Source organism: Suhomyces tanzawaensis (assembly GCF_001661415.1).
Source record: "Suhomyces tanzawaensis NRRL Y-17324 unplaced genomic scaffold CANTAscaffold_1, whole genome shotgun sequence".
NCBI classification, from domain to species: domain Eukaryota; kingdom Fungi; phylum Ascomycota; class Pichiomycetes; order Serinales; family Debaryomycetaceae; genus Suhomyces; species Suhomyces tanzawaensis.
This window is the reverse complement of record NW_017963636.1, coordinates 1,790,276-1,807,586: the sequence shown is the minus strand read 5'-3', so window position 1 is coordinate 1,807,586 and position 17,311 is coordinate 1,790,276. Positions and strand designations below refer to the sequence as shown.

The 17,311-nt window shown below is 47.1% G+C and overlaps 11 protein-coding genes across 11 annotated transcripts; 7 read left to right on the top strand and 4 right to left on the bottom strand.

Moving 5' to 3' along the window:
* Positions 1 to 262: 262 nt before the first annotated feature.
* CANTADRAFT_24778 (serine-type carboxypeptidase) lies at positions 263 to 2,742 on the top strand. Its single transcript, XM_020207219.1, has one exon. The coding sequence runs from the start codon at positions 565 to 567 to the stop codon at positions 2,617 to 2,619; it is 2,055 nt and encodes a 684-aa protein (XP_020067238.1). The 5' UTR covers positions 263 to 564; the 3' UTR covers positions 2,620 to 2,742.
* A 183-nt stretch (positions 2,743 to 2,925) lies between these two features.
* Positions 2,926 to 3,915, top strand: YML6 (mitochondrial 54S ribosomal protein uL4m). The gene has a single exon (XM_020207218.1). The coding sequence runs from the start codon at positions 3,136 to 3,138 to the stop codon at positions 3,877 to 3,879; it is 744 nt and encodes a 247-aa protein (XP_020067237.1). The 5' UTR covers positions 2,926 to 3,135; the 3' UTR covers positions 3,880 to 3,915.
* On the top strand, positions 3,908 to 4,756 carry CANTADRAFT_24774 (uncharacterized protein). Its single transcript, XM_020207217.1, has one exon. The coding sequence runs from the start codon at positions 4,083 to 4,085 to the stop codon at positions 4,335 to 4,337; it is 255 nt and encodes an 84-aa protein (XP_020067236.1). The 5' UTR covers positions 3,908 to 4,082; the 3' UTR covers positions 4,338 to 4,756.
* Positions 4,347 to 5,136, top strand: RPS18 (40S ribosomal protein uS13). Its single transcript, XM_020207216.1, has 2 exons — positions 4,347 to 4,445; positions 4,676 to 5,136. Exons 1-2 carry the CDS (start codon positions 4,399 to 4,401, stop codon positions 5,064 to 5,066), a joined length of 438 nt encoding a protein of 145 aa, XP_020067235.1. The 5' UTR covers positions 4,347 to 4,398; the 3' UTR covers positions 5,067 to 5,136.
* A 650-nt stretch (positions 5,137 to 5,786) lies between these two features.
* Positions 5,787 to 5,948, bottom strand: CANTADRAFT_88044 (uncharacterized protein; the record flags this gene model as incomplete). The annotated part of the gene is made up of 1 exon (XM_020211418.1): positions 5,787 to 5,948. The coding sequence occupies one exon, from the start codon at positions 5,946 to 5,948 to the stop codon at positions 5,787 to 5,789; it is 162 nt and encodes a 53-aa protein (XP_020067234.1).
* Positions 5,949 to 6,101: 153 nt separating this feature from the next.
* On the bottom strand, positions 6,102 to 6,290 carry CANTADRAFT_88043 (uncharacterized protein; the record flags this gene model as incomplete). Its single annotated transcript, XM_020211417.1, has 1 exon — positions 6,102 to 6,290. One exon carries the CDS (start codon positions 6,288 to 6,290, stop codon positions 6,102 to 6,104), a length of 189 nt encoding a protein of 62 aa, XP_020067233.1.
* A 1,262-nt stretch (positions 6,291 to 7,552) lies between these two features.
* On the bottom strand, positions 7,553 to 8,686 carry YOX1 (Yox1p; the record flags this gene model as incomplete). The annotated part of the gene is made up of 1 exon (XM_020208866.1): positions 7,553 to 8,686. The coding sequence occupies one exon, from the start codon at positions 8,684 to 8,686 to the stop codon at positions 7,553 to 7,555; it is 1,134 nt and encodes a 377-aa protein (XP_020067232.1).
* Positions 8,687 to 11,202: 2,516 nt separating this feature from the next.
* Positions 11,203 to 13,044, top strand: PHM5 (endopolyphosphatase; the record flags this gene model as incomplete). The annotated part of the gene is made up of 1 exon (XM_020209290.1): positions 11,203 to 13,044. The coding sequence occupies one exon, from the start codon at positions 11,203 to 11,205 to the stop codon at positions 13,042 to 13,044; it is 1,842 nt and encodes a 613-aa protein (XP_020067231.1).
* Positions 13,045 to 13,322: 278 nt separating this feature from the next.
* On the top strand, positions 13,323 to 14,255 carry RPP0 (60S ribosomal protein uL10; the record flags this gene model as incomplete). Its single annotated transcript, XM_020211416.1, has 1 exon — positions 13,323 to 14,255. One exon carries the CDS (start codon positions 13,323 to 13,325, stop codon positions 14,253 to 14,255), a length of 933 nt encoding a protein of 310 aa, XP_020067230.1.
* Positions 14,256 to 14,583: 328 nt separating this feature from the next.
* On the top strand, positions 14,584 to 16,304 carry CANTADRAFT_98513 (uncharacterized protein; the record flags this gene model as incomplete). The annotated part of the gene is made up of 1 exon (XM_020212012.1): positions 14,584 to 16,304. Exon 1 carries the CDS (start codon positions 14,889 to 14,891, stop codon positions 16,302 to 16,304), a length of 1,416 nt encoding a protein of 471 aa, XP_020067229.1. The 5' UTR covers positions 14,584 to 14,888.
* Positions 16,305 to 16,443: 139 nt separating this feature from the next.
* Positions 16,444 to 17,003, bottom strand: CANTADRAFT_24769 (mitochondrial 37S ribosomal protein bS16m). The gene has a single exon (XM_020207215.1). It carries the CDS (start codon positions 16,905 to 16,907, stop codon positions 16,497 to 16,499), a length of 411 nt encoding a protein of 136 aa, XP_020067228.1. The 5' UTR covers positions 16,908 to 17,003; the 3' UTR covers positions 16,444 to 16,496.
* Positions 17,004 to 17,311: the final 308 nt, after the last annotated feature.

The window sequence follows — 17,311 nt, the reverse complement described above, 5'->3', positions numbered from 1 at the left end:
ATCACGTGACTGTTATACAGCTTCCGGACCCCCACTGGCCTACGAAAGCTGGACGTACTGTCGGGAGGACCGAGCTACGGCTCCAAGCAGACCCAGACGTGTCGGACGAGGTTGCCTCCAGCTCTATTCAGCCACCCCCTGTCCGTTTTCGCCTGCTGCTCCACACACTGACAGAAACGGACTGCGCACGACGCTTATATCCGCAAGCGATATTTCTACGCCAAACTTATCTCCACACCTCCATCACGCTCTGTCTACCCGGTGGAGCATCAGTTGAGTTTGGCAGACGGCAAACACCATCATAGGAACCTGCTTGACCAAAGTCACCTTCGCAGTTCTTGTTTCAACCACGGAAAGTTCAGATCAACTGGACAATAGTGCCCTAATCTAGCCCAGTCACCAAGGAAAGGCTACTACAGGGTGTATTCGGGACAGTGCTTGCAAGAAGAGCTTAACGGAAACATCCACAGCAATACTTAAGGTGTTTTATCGCACAGCACTGCGATTTCCAGCTTCTAGCACAACTATCTTGATTAATTATACCTCGTTAATCTCCACCAGATCATGCTAGCTTTGTGGCCGTTCTTTCTTCTCCAGCTAGTTTTGGCGTTTCCCCAAAAGAGGGGGAACGATCCTCAAGAGAAGTACCTCGTGTCTTCGCTCCCAGGCTTGTACGACAATATTGCTAAATCAGATATCCCCTTGATGTTTGCGGGTCAACTCGAGCTCTATCCTGAAAATGACACCCACTACTTCTTCTGGAAGTACGTGGATCACAACAAGATTCCCGAGAACAACAAGAGAACCATGTTTTGGTTCAATGGAGGCCCAGGATGCTCGTCCATGGACGGAGCATTGCTCGAGGCTGGCCCATTCAGAGTCAACAAGGACGAAAAGGTGGTCTACAACAAGGGCTCGTGGCACAAAGCCACTGATATCGTGTTTGTGGACCAGCCTAGTGGTACTGGATTCAGTTATGGTGAAGATTACTCCCATACTCTCGACCAGATTGGCTGGAATTTCGTCACTTTCTTGGACAGGTACTATAAGGTATTTCCAGAGGACTTGGGCAACGATATCTACTTGGCTGGTGAAAGCTATGCCGGTCAGTATATTCCATACGTGGCAAAACATATCTTGGAGAGAAACAAGAGGGTTGGCGACAAGGAGCCCCAATACAACCTCAAAAGCTTGATGATTGGGAATGGTTATGTTTCCCCCAACGAGCAAGGATTATCCTACGTGCCTTTCTTGTATCAAGCTGGGGTTCTCAACGAGAAGAACCCTCTGTGGGGTCGGATTTTGGCCCAGCAAGAGAAGTGCCAAAAGATCGTCAACCACATCGACGCCAACTGGGACGATGCTGCTATTAACGACTATGAAGCTGATAACACAGAGTGCGAGAAGCTCTTATCGATGGCTTTGGATTCGACCTTGGATTTGGAGGCACCTGATTCCGAGCGGTGCTACAACATGTACGACTACAGCAAAAAGGACTCGTATCCGCAATGTGGGTCCAACTGGCCATATGAGCTCCTGTTTGTGACGCCATTCTTGAGGCAGAAAGAAGTCATGGCACAATTGAACTTGATTAAACAGAAGCAGTGGCACGAGTGTACCTCTTCAGTTAGCAGTCATCTCCGGGAAAGAGAGTCGGCACCTTCTGTCCATCTTCTCCCCAAGCTTTTGGAAGAAGTTCCCATTATGTTTTTCAACGGAAACCTTGACATCATTTGCAACTACATCGGCACGGAAAACTTCATCGGAAAATTGAAATGGGGAGGACAGAAGGGGTTCACTGAAAAGCAAGCCGACTGGATCCACAACGGTGAAACTGCCGGCTATATCAAGATGGAGAGAAACTTGACTTTTGTGAATGTGTTCAACTCTTCCCATATGGTGCCCTACGACTTGCCTGAGATTTCCAGGGCCTTGATTGATTTGGCCACAGGCAACTATGATCTCAAGGAACAGGAAGACACCGACCAGAAGCAGAAGAAGGCCTTTGTGACCTATCCTTTGGGCCAAAGAAATGGAAAGCAGCCTGAACCTGAAGATTCCGACAAAACATCGCCTATTACCAAACCTGCGCCTGTGGATGAAGAGCCTGACAAGACGGCACCCATCACCAAACCTGCACCTGTGGACGAAGCACCTACTGGTGCACCAAAAGCCCCACAGGCCTCTGCTTCAGCAGAGCCACTTCCAGAATCGCCAGCAGCTACTTCAAGTGCCATCACAAGACTAATCCAGTTGTTTGTGATTTGCATCTTGATCTGGGGAATTTACGTGTTGTATGCGTCGTACAAATCGCGGCCTTCTTCCATCATCAAAACCGGTCCTTCGGGCAAAAAGAAAAACGTCCAGTGGGCAGACCAGTTGAGAAGGTTCCAGGAGGACGACGAGGAGTTCCAGCAGCAAAAGAGCCAGGGATTCTTTTCCAAAACCATCAACAAATGGAAGGGAACTGACCCACAGGGCTCGTACGCACCACCAGGACAATACGTGGAAAATATAGAGTTGGGTGAGACCAGAGCCACCCAAGACTCCGAGGTGGCGGACTTCGTGATTGACAGCGACGAAGAAGAGGGCCACTCCCAGCCATCGCACCAGGTATAGCTAGGAAATTACCTGAAATAATAAGCATAGGTGAATACGACAGGCCACTTGAAAATCCGACTTATATTACATAATTAACGGATAATCGAGGCAGTTTTCTCTAGTACAAATCTCATAATAAACTCACTCCAATTTAAATTGCATAATCACATATTGGTGGTAGTAGAACATAGTCCAATTACATAATCTTGGATAGTGATAATTTCTCTAATAAGTCACTACAATTGTCACCAGGAAAGCCCCTTGAATCTCCCACTGTAGATTGCAGATGGTTTAAAATCAGTAACAATTTACTACCAGGTCGTGCGCCCCACAACCATAGATCACGTGACATCCATCCATATTGGTGAGTGAAAAATCACAATGGCCCATCTACACCCATTGATTGGTTTTGATACAGACATAGCATAGGCCCATTCACGCCCATAGATCCAGGGAAACAAGAACTCGCATCCACAACATCACATCCCCGTTTGAACTGGCTTAAAACCTGCAAATCCGACCATTTTTCACCAGATGTTGAGACAATCAATCCGTACCTTGGCTACCGAAGCGTCTGCCGGTGCTTTCAAGATCGCACAACCTCCAAAGTACACCCTTGCATCATTAAGAACGTTTCCATCGTTGGAGCCCCAGAGCTTCGTGCCTTTGCCTGCCACCTTCTTGGATGCCCCTTTGAGAAGAGACTTCTTGTGGAGTGCCGTGGTGTATGAAGCCGACAAGGCTCGTGTTGGATCCGGAAACGTGCCCACCAAGGGTGACAAGCCATTCTCCAACCGTAAGTTGCATCCCCAAAAGGGTACTGGTCGTGCTAGAGTTGGTGATGCCAACTCTCCAATTAGAGACAATGGCATCAAGGCCCACGGTATCAAGGCAGGCCACGACTGGTCCACCGAGTTGCCATCCAAGATCTACAGCCGTGGTTTCCAAACTGCGCTCTCAGAGCAGTACCGCAACGGGAAGCTTTTCATCATTGGCGGAGACAAAGTCCCAGAATACGACCAATCGATATTGGATTTCAAGTACTCCAACGGAGAAACTACCAGACAATTTGTGGACGCACATGACCTCGATCGTTTGTCGCTTCTCTTCATTACCGATGCACAAAGAGACAACTTGTTGGAGTCTACTGAGGTGATTGGCAAGAAGGCCGACGTTTTGGTGAAGGAGGCCGTGGAGGTGAGAGACATCTTGAAAGCTAACCGTGTGTATATAGAATTGCCAGCATTGCAGTGGCTTATCAGCAAGTATAGTGTTTAATGTATATAGTAATACTTGATGAGAATTAGTAGGAGAGGGAAGAAGGAGAGAGGAGAGAGGGAGAGAGGGAAAATAGAGGCGGAGAGGAATGGAGATCATGTGGAGTATCGGCGTATCTTCGCTAATTGTTTTAGACTGCCTGGCAGACCAGGAAGGGTGTCTGATATCAGGTCACGTGACCATATACTTTCCCAGTGGCCCTGATGGGCTTAGAGACAGCCGAGGCGTGGCCACCAGTCCCACCAGCTACCACCAGAACCAGCACACCATCAACAGCGCCAGCCCGACCCCACCACGGAAGTTCTCTTGCCCCACTGGCACTGATTGAGTCACGTGGACTCTCCTCGCGCTCTAGGGCATGTGCCCTAGCCCCCGCACGCCCAATCTTCAATCCTCGCACGCTCCCCACTCGCTGCCTCCGAAAATTTCGTGAAAAATTGCAGGCCAACCTCACCTAAAAATTTTTAACGGAAAGTTCTTTATACTTTTGCTTTGTATAACCAACAGGAACAAATCAAGATGCCATTAGTTGTCCAAGAATCAGGTTCATTCCAACACATTTTACGGTATGTTACAACCAACAGCAGCACGGCAAGAGACTGATGGATGGCGTTCATGCTGGTCCTGTCATCGTCCAACCCAAATCGAAGTCAAGGGTCAAGTGGCCCAGAATCACCAGAGAGCAACAGCACAGCCAGAGAGGAGTCACCAAAGAACTCACACAGTTTCAGCATGGCATTTCGTCCAGTCTCAGCCAGTTTCGTCCAGTCTTACTCAGGCAATACTAACAGTCTAGTTTGTTGAACACCAACATTGATGGTAGAATCAAGATCATGTACGCCTTGACCAAGATCAGAGGTGTCGGTCGTAGATACTCCAACTTGGTCTGTAAGAAGGCCGATGTTGATTTGCACAAGCGTGCCGGTGAATTGACCCAAGAAGAATTGGAAAGAATCGTCACCATCATGCAAAACCCAACCAACTATAAGATCCCAGCTTGGTTCTTGAACAGACAAAAGGACCACGTCGACGGTAAGGACTACCACGTCTTAGCCAACAACTTGGAATCCAAATTGAGAGATGACTTGGAAAGATTGAAGAAGATCAGAGCCCACCGTGGTATCAGACACTTCTGGGGATTGAAGGTCAGAGGTCAACACACCAAGACCACTTCCCGTGGTCGTTAAATTTTATTACTTGGTATTCTTTAAAGATAATCAAAAAATAGAATAACGGTATCGGTGGTCATAATCATAGTGGGACTTGGCCTTTATGGTTGAGTGTTGCTATCCATATCTATATCTATATCTATACTTCCATGTAATTTAATACAATCAACGTTTCATTGATGGCTGTAGTGTCCAAATTCGGGTGGTGGCCCAGGGGTTCCCGCTTATGTAAGAACTTACTAATATGTGCTATCTGCCGTTCCAGTACCACAAGTAACCAGATGTTAAGAACGTTTTTAGAAGTACAGCAGAGATAATGAGGAGCTGTACTAATATTTTTCTTGTTAACATAAAGACTGTACTCCTTTACTCATAGCTCCAGCTATAATTCTTATTGGAATTTTATCTTGGTTTTTGGGCCATCTGATGTGATGAAGGCAATGATAGCGACATGTATTCGATAACCAATTGGAGGAAGTATAAAACTGTGAATAGAATGAAACGAGGTTCAAACGAATAGTATTCTGCCCATTTGAGAATTCATTATCCAAATTATACGATACTATATTGCAAAGTAGATAGGTTTGAAATACCAATTACAAATTAAATTAGCGGGGCCCAGTTACAGGTTTTCCCTGGTGACGTTTTGGCTCCTGTTGTACAGTAAACAAGAAGGGGGTGGCAGGCTACGTTTTTGTGAGAAGTAACCATGGAATAGAATGGTTCAGGCATTTTCTGCTAGGGCAAGCAGTTGAAAATGGCCAGATATCGATGTATAACTCGAAGTTCTTGGCTACGAAACCCTTCCTCAATCTGTAATACCCAACTGGCAATACTTCCAATAGAATCTAGTGTCTGCCTTCTAACCGGAAGTACAAGGATACGGTGAAGGACTGCCATGGAGACTTTCTGTATTATATTCATGGCAAAGTTGAAAAGTTGTAGGTGGTGGTGCCATGCTGCATTTCCAGCAAATACAATTTACGATGAGATAGGTGGAAGTATGGATGTGGCAGTGCCATACTGCGATATTCAATACACTGTAACAACCTGCTAGACGCAATATGGTGCGGCCTCATACTGGGAGCTCTTTCTGGACAGGATCTGCCACTCTACGAACTGCCATGGAATATACCTTCCCTGCGCCTTCCTGGCCAGGATATACCACAATTTACGTATTTGCATACCATCTACCTGCTCCAGAGTCAAACGCACCAAAATAGCTCCAGATCCAATGAACATAGTGATTTTCCTGGACCTCGAGCACCATCTTATCCACCAGAGTAGTGAAGTAAGGATGTTTGTGTTTTATCCACGTTACCACCCGACACGGTGTCTGCCTCCTGCCTATGCAAGGCCCGTAAACCTGCAAATCCACGAAACACCCGAGGCATCGCGTGCCAGATCCAACACGCTTGGAGCACTATTATTTGGGCAATAGAGCCAAATGGGATCAATCGTATGTAGGCACGCCCAAAAGAACTGGCCCGATGCCCCTTTTCGAGTATTTTTTGCATCTTCCATGGCACGCTAGACGAGCACGATATTTCCCCAGCAACGGGTGCCGAACGGCGTGGAGGGCCCCTTCGTGTCCCAGATAGGCAAATTGGTGAAGGTGAGGAAAGGTCGTGTGCAGATCCGCGCCCACCAGTGCCCAAACGGGCCCCACCGCCATTTGTCCCAATGCGGAAAGGTAATGGGTGCAAACTGGTATCGGCCAGAGACGAATGGCATTACCAGTTACGGTATATGTCCCAACAGGGAGATTATGGGTTCGTGGAGGAAGTCTGGAGTGCTGCAATAAGCGACGTGCTTGTTAGGGGAAGCAATGATCCAGTGGGAAGAGTTGGGTGATGGGTGTTTGCACTGTCCAAAAGGCAATAGATTAGCATATGGTATATTTGGTGATGAAAGTGATATTTGACGTAGCGTTAATTTAATCCTTTAGGATTTTATTGATCTGGTTCTGTAAGCAAGTTCTGGTCTAGTGGATTACTCGGTGTTTAGATGGGAGTGAGGGCACCACCATTAAGTATCCTACTCGGTACTCGGTATAATAATATTATCCCCAGAAAGTCTTTATTCATAATTGTCTCTCCAATCCATTTTCACTTTATTCTCGACATTATTATCCTCTTCTGATATCTCTATTCATTACCCGAGTCGGCCTGATCATGTCAGCAATATCCTCCTTCTCGTAATATTATATCTCTTCAGTCCTTTATCTCTACAGTCGATCTTAATTACCAATTGATCTATTACTCTACAGTCGATCTTAACCAATTGATCCATTACTCTACAGTCGATCTTAATAATTAATTCCAACTAATTTTTGCTTAATCTACCATTGACTTTATAAATTCTCTACCGTTTGATTCAATTTCAACCAGTTTTATCATTACTGTTCCTCCATTTCTCACTGAGATCCATTTGATTTCCTACGTCCATTCGTCTCGTTATTCATTATATTATACCTAATATACACTAGTTCACAATCCGTCCCATTATACCCAGTTACCCGATCTCAACGACAACAAGTTCTCGACCGCCCCGTGCTTGGAGTCAGCAGGCGCGGTGTTGGCGCTGAGTGCAGCCAACGGCACCCGTTCTATCTTGACACCCGAGTCCTTGCGCGCGTTGCCGCTATTCTCCTTGTCTTCTGCAGCCACCGTCAACTTGTGCGCAACCTTGCTTGCAGATGGCGTCAACTTGAAAGTCATGGTGGACGCACTGCTAGAGTTAAGCAGCACTGGCTGCTTCTTGCGCGTCTCGTTAAGCACGTAGCCGGTGGCGATCATTGAGTCGTCAAGCGACGAGTCGGCGTCGTCGGACTTGAAGATGGGAATAGAACGAGCACGCTCCTTGATGGGCGACGAGGTCGAGGCTCCGCCCACTAGCGGCACGGTTGGACTGCCCATGAACGAGTGGGCCTTATGGATGATGGGCTTGGTGGGGGTCGACAGCACCAATGGAAGCGGCATAGGTGCAGCTTGCTGCTGCAAAATGATGATGGGAGGGGTAGGAGGCAATTCTGTGATTTCCTTTTCGTGGCTGCACTGCTTGCGCAAACTCTGACGCTTATTCTGGAACCAGATCTGCACCGCCTTTTCTGTCATCGACACCCGCTTGGCGATCTCAATGCGGCGCAGCTTGTTGGGGGTGGATCCGGCCTGGAACTCGGAGTTGAGGATGGACAACTCGTTAGGGGAAGTTCTTCTGCGCTTTCTTCTAGCAAGTGGCGCGTTGTCGATGGCAGGCTCTTGCAGGGGGAAAGTGGCAGGCGAGTGTGAGATGAACGCAAAAGACTTGCTGTCCTTGGCGCCAGTCAGCTTGGCTGGCGTGGAGTGCGCCCGTACAAGCTCCACCCGCGTGCGTTTCATTTCGGAGATGCTGATGTCGCCTTCGCTGGTGTCTGCGCGGGGGGTGGGCATTGCGTGCAGATGTGATGGGTGGAACTTGGAGGGGGTGAACTCAACCAGCGGCAACTTAGGGAGAAACGGCGTGGACAGTGCGTTGGGATAGTGGTCCTTGGAAAGATTGAGGATTGACAGCAAGGGCGGCAAGCTGGTAGGCTTGCCACTGTAGCTGGAAGGAGTGGGAGGCAAACTGGGCCTCTTGGGGGTTTGCAAGTACATCATGACGGAAGTGGGGTTGTGCCTCTGACCTGGCAGGACGCACCCTATATATACCAAAGAGTTTCCACATGGAATAGACTATTGCAGTCGCGCGCAACGCGCGCGGTGCCACGTCAGGGGTGACATCTCGAAACAATTGCGCAGGGCTGGATCTGGGAGTTGCTGGGGGTGCAGAGAGCGTCGGGAGTAGGCGGTGGAGGAGCAGGAAGAGCTGCTGCCATTGACTAGTATCAGGGACGCCATGGGAGGCTCCATTGCCCAGTGCTGGAGCACCAGCCCGGCAGAGTCCCTCGGGGTGCTGGGTCTTCTCGCATCGGACCCCTGCAATTCCCGGTGCAATTTTCAAGTCATTACGCCCGATTCAGAAACCTGATTGTGGGCCGTTTGTCCCACTGTTTGTGTTTACGTCGCGAAACTCGAGGCGCGCGCGGTTGTTTGTTGTGGCTCCTTTTGCTGGTTCCAGAAATGCTTTTTCCCAATTGGGGTAATGCATTGCGCCAGATGCAAGTGCATCCCATTTCTCGTATTGAGTAAACTAATTACATCTTGTTTAGGAGAATAGCCACGCTAGACAAGGGTGCTGGCACGCGGGAATTTCACCACTGGGGGGTGTGCTAGACGCACCTCATAGCGATGCACCTCATACGCGACCAATTCGGAACATGCACCTGGCCCCTGGTGGCCACGGATCGCTCACACAAATAGGGTTAAACTATTGCATAGGGCCTGCACCATGTGAAGAACACCGTTGTGTCAGTCACGTGCACCATCCCGAGTTTGAGGAGCCATTACTGATTAAACACAGAGCGTAGCCACAATCATAACGCACAACTTGAAACACTTCTCAGTCACGTTATTTGCTCTAAATTTCTTGTTTATACTGAATGAAATTTCATGGCGATACTGGCGAAGGAACACTTTAAGATACAACTTACGCAACGGGGACAACGATGAGTTACAAGTAACATTTCTCCGAGTTGCTTAACAGATAGGCAAATCCAGATTTTGAATAGTAGACAGACCAGCTATTAGCGAGTTTCTTTGTAGTAAACAGTTTTTATCCTCTTAAAAGTGGTGGTGTTGGTTATTTACCTGCCAGATGTGTCGTGCGACGGTGCCACCAGCCTCCACTGGCCCAAAAGATCGTAAAAGAAATAGAAAGCATTTGAAATTGTTGGAAATCGATTTTAGGCAGAATATGCTAAATTATTACTGATTCGTTAACTTCTTGGTTCAAAGAACGGGTGTCGAGTGAGTAGTCGCTTCTACTCTAATAAAGTATATTTTAATGAAATTACCTTAAATTCGTAGATTTCGACTTAAATTATTGATATTGCAAAATGAATTAATTATAAATGCATAAAAGTAAATTCGTATTTGGCCTCTTCATTGGCAGACAGATGCTAGAATCAACAATTCTCTTTGATATTCCTCCATATTCCAACTCCACAAGTCTCTCTAATGATGGCTTTGCATAATCCACCGAGCGTCTCATCTTCTATGGCACTCAATTGGAGTATCCTCTGCTGCGGCACTCAATTGGTCCATAAATATATCCAACCAATACCATACAATGCTGCCTGATAGTACTTGGACTCCTCTTCCTTTTATCGATGAAATCGACAGACTTGGGTGTCGGTGGGTGTATGTCCCAAAAGAGTAACAGCTTGCACATGTAAAAGCTTGGGCTTGATTTATTAAATTCAAAACACTGCTTTTAGATATTTAAGAATAATCTACAAAGCGGAGCCCTACACATTCCATGACAGAATTCTACTTGGGTATCAACCGGTGTATGGACAGTGCTGATATGTCTAGCAGAAAGTAATGGAAAAATCACCGTTTAAAAATATCATCGAGCCTCCCGATTCATGTTAAGGGAACCTTGGCTTTGATGCCTTTCAGCACCTAAAGTCACCACATACGTTACGATATTGGGCCATGGCCCTCACTATATATTACCAGTCTGGTGTGAAGTAACACTACTTGTAATGTGTGCCTCAGCATACTAACTATTTTTCAATAGTAACATTTCGATAACCACCATTCGCTCAGAGTTAGAGTTAATTTATCATCATAATAAAATATAACTTCACCAGAATTTAATTTTTATGAGTATCTTCGAGATACACCTTTTAGTAGTTTCGTAACCACAAGCATCACTTCCCACCGTCTGCCACAAAATTCTACTGGGGTAGCCTCCTTATCCGCTTGCATCACTACGCAACCCCTGCCAAAATCCGCACCACCACATTCCTGCTCCCAATCTCCGCCAACGGCTGCCACGAGCCGCATCTCTCACGTGGCCCACTATCGCGACCTATCTGCGATTATCAACTAAAGTTCTCCTTACCATTCCCGCCATGGACTCCGAAAAACGACCCACGAGGACTGCTCCTCGCCATCTCCTGCCGCTATCGTGGAAGGTAGCCCACTATGCTGTCTTGCTCGTGGTGGCTTCCTTTCTTTATTATGCCTACACCTTCCCCCAACAACCAGCCAGCGTCTCGCTAAGCGCCATGGGGCCAGTCGCAGCAGAAGAGCTCGAGCTCTCGCAAGCACAGCGGGACGAGCTCAGACGTCTTGGGCTCACTCCTAAGAGTCCCGTCCGTGTGATTAGTGCCGAGAACGGCGAGCGTATCATCAACGGACGGTTCTTGCACATCACTGACATGCACCCTGACCCCCACTACCGGGAAGGAATGCTGCCTGAAGAGCTGGCATGCCACTCGCCGGGCGAGGGAAAGTCGGGAAAGTACGGAGACGCCATTTTGGGGTGTGACAGCCCCATGATCCTCGTCAACGACACGGTGGCGTGGATTAAAAAGCATCTCAAGGACAAAATCGACTTCGTGGTGTGGACTGGCGACAACATCAGGCACGACAACGACCGTAGGTTCCCCAGAACCGAGCAGTCGATCTTCGACATGAACCAGCAGGTCAGTGACTTGATGTACGAGGCGTTCAAGGACGACCAAGCGGACGACCACCTGCGCAAAATGCAGGTGGACCTCATTCCGTCATTGGGTAACAACGACGTGTACCCCCACAACTTGTTCTCGCCTGGTCCCACCCTCCAGACCAGGGAGATGTTCAAAATCTGGCAGAACTACATTCCCCAATCCCAGCTCCATATCTTCAACCGAGGCGCCTACTTTTTCCAGGAGGTGATTCCTGGCCACTTGGCGGTGTTATCCATCAACACCTTGTACCTCTTCCAGTCCAACCCGTTGGTAGACAACTGTGACTCCAAGAAGCAGCCAGGGTACAAGTTGTTCGAATGGCTCGGATACGTGCTCAAGGAAATGAGAGCCAGAAACATGAAGGTGTGGCTTACTGGCCATGTGCCTCCCAACGAGAAGAACTACGATATTTCCTGTCTTCGGAAGTACATTGTTTGGACCCACGAGTACAGAGATGTCATCATTGGTGGGCTCTACGGCCACATGAACATCGACCACTTCATTCCCTTGGACTCAGTGGCTGCCTACAAGTCGATCAAGAAATCGTTGAAGGGCCAGGCCAAGGCCAAGGACTTGTCGTTTGTCACTACCATTGAGGACCAGGACTCGGACTGGGAATACGAATCAGATTCCGACGATGAATTCACTGCTGCCTTAGAAGAATCGGATATTTACAAGACCTTCGAGGAGTTTGGCCCCGAGTTCAGAATCCAGGGAGGTGTTCCCAGCAACAAGGTGAAGTACATGGAGTCGTTGCGTGAAACGGTGTACGCCAAAATCAAGGGTAGACGGAAGTCGGGCAACCACGCCGAGAGATATTCCATCGCTCATGTCACTGCCAGTGTAGTACCCACCTTCAACTCGGGTATTCGTGTCTGGGAATACAATATCACCGGCTTGCGTGAAAATATCGAGTTTCAGGCCAAGTATGGCTTTGCTCCTTGGGACCAGTTCTTTACTGGATTGAACAGTTTATTCCAAAGTCTAGACGAAGAGGACGAAGAAAGTTACTGGATTCTCAAGAAGGACAAGACCTTGCCTCCTAAGATGCCAGATAATTTGCCATTGGGCCCAGCATATATCCCCCAAACTTTCACCCCCGAAAGATACGTGCAATATTACCTCGACCTTGAGCAGATCAATTCAGGGGATAAGAAGTTTGGCTACGAAATCGAGTACGCTACCGACGACAAGTTGTACGGCATGAAGGACTTGACAGTGAAGGAATGGATTAAGTACGGCAGAAAATTGGGCCAGCCTGTTAAAGACGCTACTAGAAGTAAAAAGAAGCCTAGCAAGAAAAAGAAGAAGCAGCAAAAGCAGTTGGAGAAGTTGTGGGACAGCTTCTTGAAAAATTCATTTGTCAGCTCCGATTACGAAAACAAGGGGTACGGCTAAGTAATGAAGACACGACAATTACCTGATACCAGTAGAGTCCGAGCCTGGGTGCTAGATGTAGCGAGGGAGCGCTGTCAAAGGATACCAGTAGTCATGTCACGTGATACCAATCACACGACTTTGTTTGCCCGCGAGGGCTGGAACCCTCAAGTCGTGTCCTGCCCGCGAAAAATTCTCTACCACCTCTGTCGATATTTTTCACTCCCATCAATCTACTTTTATTCCTTAGATATTGGGTCCATTAAATATTCCTATCGTCAATTAATTACTAAGTCGAAATGGGTGGTGCTCGTGAAAAGAAAGTTCAATACTTCTCCAAGTTGAGAGAATTGTTAGAAGAATACAAGTCGATCTTCGTTGTTGGTGTCGACAATGTTTCTTCTCAACAAATGCACGAAATCAGAAAGGCCTTGAGACAAGATGCCGTTGTCTTGATGGGTAAGAACACCATGGTCAGAAGAGCCATCAGAGGTTTCTTGGCTGACTTGCCAGAGTTCGAAAAGTTGTTGCCTTTCGTCAGAGGTAACGTTGGTTTCATCTTCACCAACGCTGACTTGAAGCAAATCAGAGAAGTCATCACTTCCAACGTCGTTGCCGCTCCAGCCAGAGCCGGTGCCGTTGCTCCAGCTGATGTCTGGGTCCCAGCCGGTAACACTGGTATGGAACCAGGTAAGACCTCTTTCTTCCAAGCTTTGGGTGTCCCAACCAAGATTGCCAGAGGTACCATTGAAATTGTCTCTGACGTCAAGGTCGTCGAAGCCAACACCAAGGTCGGTGCTTCCGAAGCCTCCTTGTTGAACTTGTTGAACATCTCTCCATTCACCTATGGTATGACTGTTGTTCAAGTTTACTCCGAAGGCCAAGTCTTCCCATCCACCATCTTGGACATCACTGACGATGAATTGGTCGGTCACTTCGTTGCTGCCATCAACACCATCGCCTCCATCTCCTTGGCTGTTGGTTACCCAACCTTGCCATCCGTTGGTCACTCTGTCATCAACCACTACAAGAACGTCTTGGCCTTGTCTGTTGCTACTGAGTACACCTTCGAAGGTTCTGAAGCTATTAAGGACAGATTGGCTAACCCAGAAGCTTACGCTGCTGCTGCTCCAGCTGCTTCTGCTTCCTCTGCCGCTGCTGCTGAAGAAGCCCCAGCTGCTGAAGAAGAAGAAGAATCCGATGACGACATGGGTATGGGTTTGTTCGATTAAACAGATCGTTCAATAAATAACTAGACTAGTTAACCTAGCAAGTATTCATCTAATTATTGTAGACCCGCGAGCTAATCAGTGTGGTTATGTTGTAGTAATAGTCTCATTCTATGCTATTCTGTCAGATCAGGATTTGTGAGAATGATAAGAGCTATGAATGGTGATGAGAGATAAATATGACGACTAGTTGTTCAGCAGGTCATGCTCTCTTCTCTGACTTGTTAGCACTGGCACTTTCGCTAAACAGACCGATTTTTGATTTACAACTGTTGAGTGTGGCCGTTTTCTTGAATTTCAAAAATTTCATTAAGCATTTATAACATTAGCAGAGAAATTAAAATTTATTAAAATATCAGTGGTGCCGTCAATACTGACACCGAAAAGACCACCACCTCTCCATCGAGTTAGGTTAGAGTCCAATCAGCTTGGAGACTTCCAAAAACATTATTTCCAAGTCTGACCCCAGGAATGGACCCCAATTGCAATAGCACGATAGAATTCAATTAAGCTTAAGACGAAAAGCCTCCTAGACATTGCAGTCATATCGTATAGCAATTTTCAAGTTCTTCATGGCTGCAGTTGCAACTTTTGAGACTTTGGCACCAAGTGCCATCGACATGTTCCAAAATTTTAATGTTCGCAAAATTTGCATTTGCACCCATTTTTGATTGCAACATGAATAGCGCCAGCTACGACACAAATATCTCATGTTCAACCCCCATAACAGAGAGAACAAGTCCTCCAGCATATTCGAAGATCCTCTCACTAAGTTTCGCCAGGCTTGAGCATTTACTAGATCATGGTCCTTTTGAGTCCATAGAGCAGCTAAAGCCCATACTTGATGAGTTTCTGTCGATACTAGAGCGAACTACTGAGTGGAACTCGATGGGGGAAACTCTTAAGGATGAAATAATTGATTTCTTCTCCACGTCACGCCTAGAGAGAATAGTCAAGGTGCTTGTGGTAGCCTTTCTTGAAAAACTAATACCAATGGATTTGGATTGCCCCGACAACTTCACACAATGGGTGGCGCCCCAGCGGTCGTTGAAGCTTTTTTGCCGACTAGTTGCAGTGCTCTTTCGGCTCCCATTTGACCACAGGTTTGAAACAACCATACCCGTTGAAATCACCGTATCAATTCTAGAAAAATTGGAGGCAGTGGCTCTGCAACTCCAAACCACAATGGATGTACACTTCACGGAACCTCCTGATAGTACAACTCGGTCATCAATCTTGAAAGACGAAGATGGGCCTCAGGGATGCTCGACTGGGCTAGAGTTGATCTCGCAAATGATGGAGATAAAAACGGATTTGAAGAATAAATGCAATCTTATCAAGCTTGCTTCGCTTTTGGTGGTCACCTTCTCAAAGCCCAAGCTCGAGATTGTGCAGTTCTTCACCCACCTCGAGTTGGACATACATAATATCCCACGAATTAGTGCACAGTTCTGTGCATTCTCTAATTGTATTCTCATGTGCTATGATTACTACGATCTTGAACGGGATGCAGACTTCGAAATTCTCGGAAAGGCTCACGAAGCCTTCGTAACTCGTGTACGGCTATTTTCCCTTTTTCTACCGCAAATAGAGGCCTCTAGTAAGAGGTGTTCGAAGATCCATAGACAGATTTTCAAGAAACCAAAGTCCAGGGCTAAACCAACGACAAACCCAACGGTGCAGCGCTATTCGTGCTACTACAAACACATTACCAAGACCGGAGACTATAGGAAATATTTGCAAATTCCTCCTCTGCCAGAATGGCCAAAAATCTTTGATAGGAGTATTTGTGATTCAAGTAGCTCGCTACTGATATCAAATAGGGAAGCAGAAACTCGGAAACCAACGGGAATATCACCCGGTGGTGTTTTCATTCCTATTCAGAAGGTGTGTGAATTTGAAGTTGTGCCTCCAATTCAAACCCGAAATGGGTTCAGAAAGAAATGCAAGAGTGTTACAAATAAATTATTGAAATTGCATAAGTGGAGAGGAGGATGGCTCAATCCCAAGCCAATACTAGAGACCGAGGTTATTGTTGCAGACAGGCAATAGCCTGAAAATATTCTCAGGCGCCATTCCGGAATGATAGGAAAGGTTCCATAACGTTTGGGTTTTATTGGCGAGTTATAGCCCTCATGCTTACCAGGGTTCTATTTCATGCTCAAACAGCTCGTTCTCGAGTCTGCCTACTACATGCTCACAGGCATTTCTTCCTTATGCTATTTATTATTATGTACAAGCCCCCTATCTTTTTCTATACAACTCTCTAGGCTTTTCGTAAACCACGGTAGAGTCCTTGACGATCTCCTTCTCAACATGCTGAGTCAACTTGTGAGGCTTGGGCCAAGTTTCTGGCAACAATCCAGCCTTCTTGAACAAGAACGTGACTCTTTCGCTGACATCGGCACCCACACCGACCCAGTACTTCGATCTGTTGAAGTCCAACTGTATATCTTTGAACGCCTTGACGCCAGCGGCTTTTTCTTCTGGGGTTAATGGAACTGGCACTGGGTTGTAGGTTCCCAAGACTTCGATTGGTAAGCTGTCACGAGCAGACCCTTTCTTGGCGACCACGATGTTGTATAACGGCTGGTGCTTTCTCCCGAAACGGGCCAACCTGATCCTTAACGGACTCTTGACTATAGGAAGGGACATTGGTGATGAACGAGTGTGTTCAAGATCAAAATTTTAGTGAGGTGCGGTAGTGGCCGCACCAGCTACATGCTAGCAGAATAGTGCACTACTGGAAAGTGGCAGTTGGGCTGGTGATGAATGGGCTGGAGGTGGCTCCAGAGACGTCTTGTAGATACTGAGCTCGAGAAGAGCACTGGCAAGGATGCTGCCATCCCAACACGGCATGTACGGCTATTATTTAACAGAAACTCCTTCTTGCTGAGTTGATGCGAAAAGCCCTTTCAGTCTATATGGGTGCGGTTCGGTGGTAGTATGAACTCGATTTAATACTATATAGTGCATGGGTATCAGCTCGCCCCAGGGTAAAAGCACACTCACTGGCGGAATCTCTACGGCTCATCTTCGATTTGTAAATTACTATATAC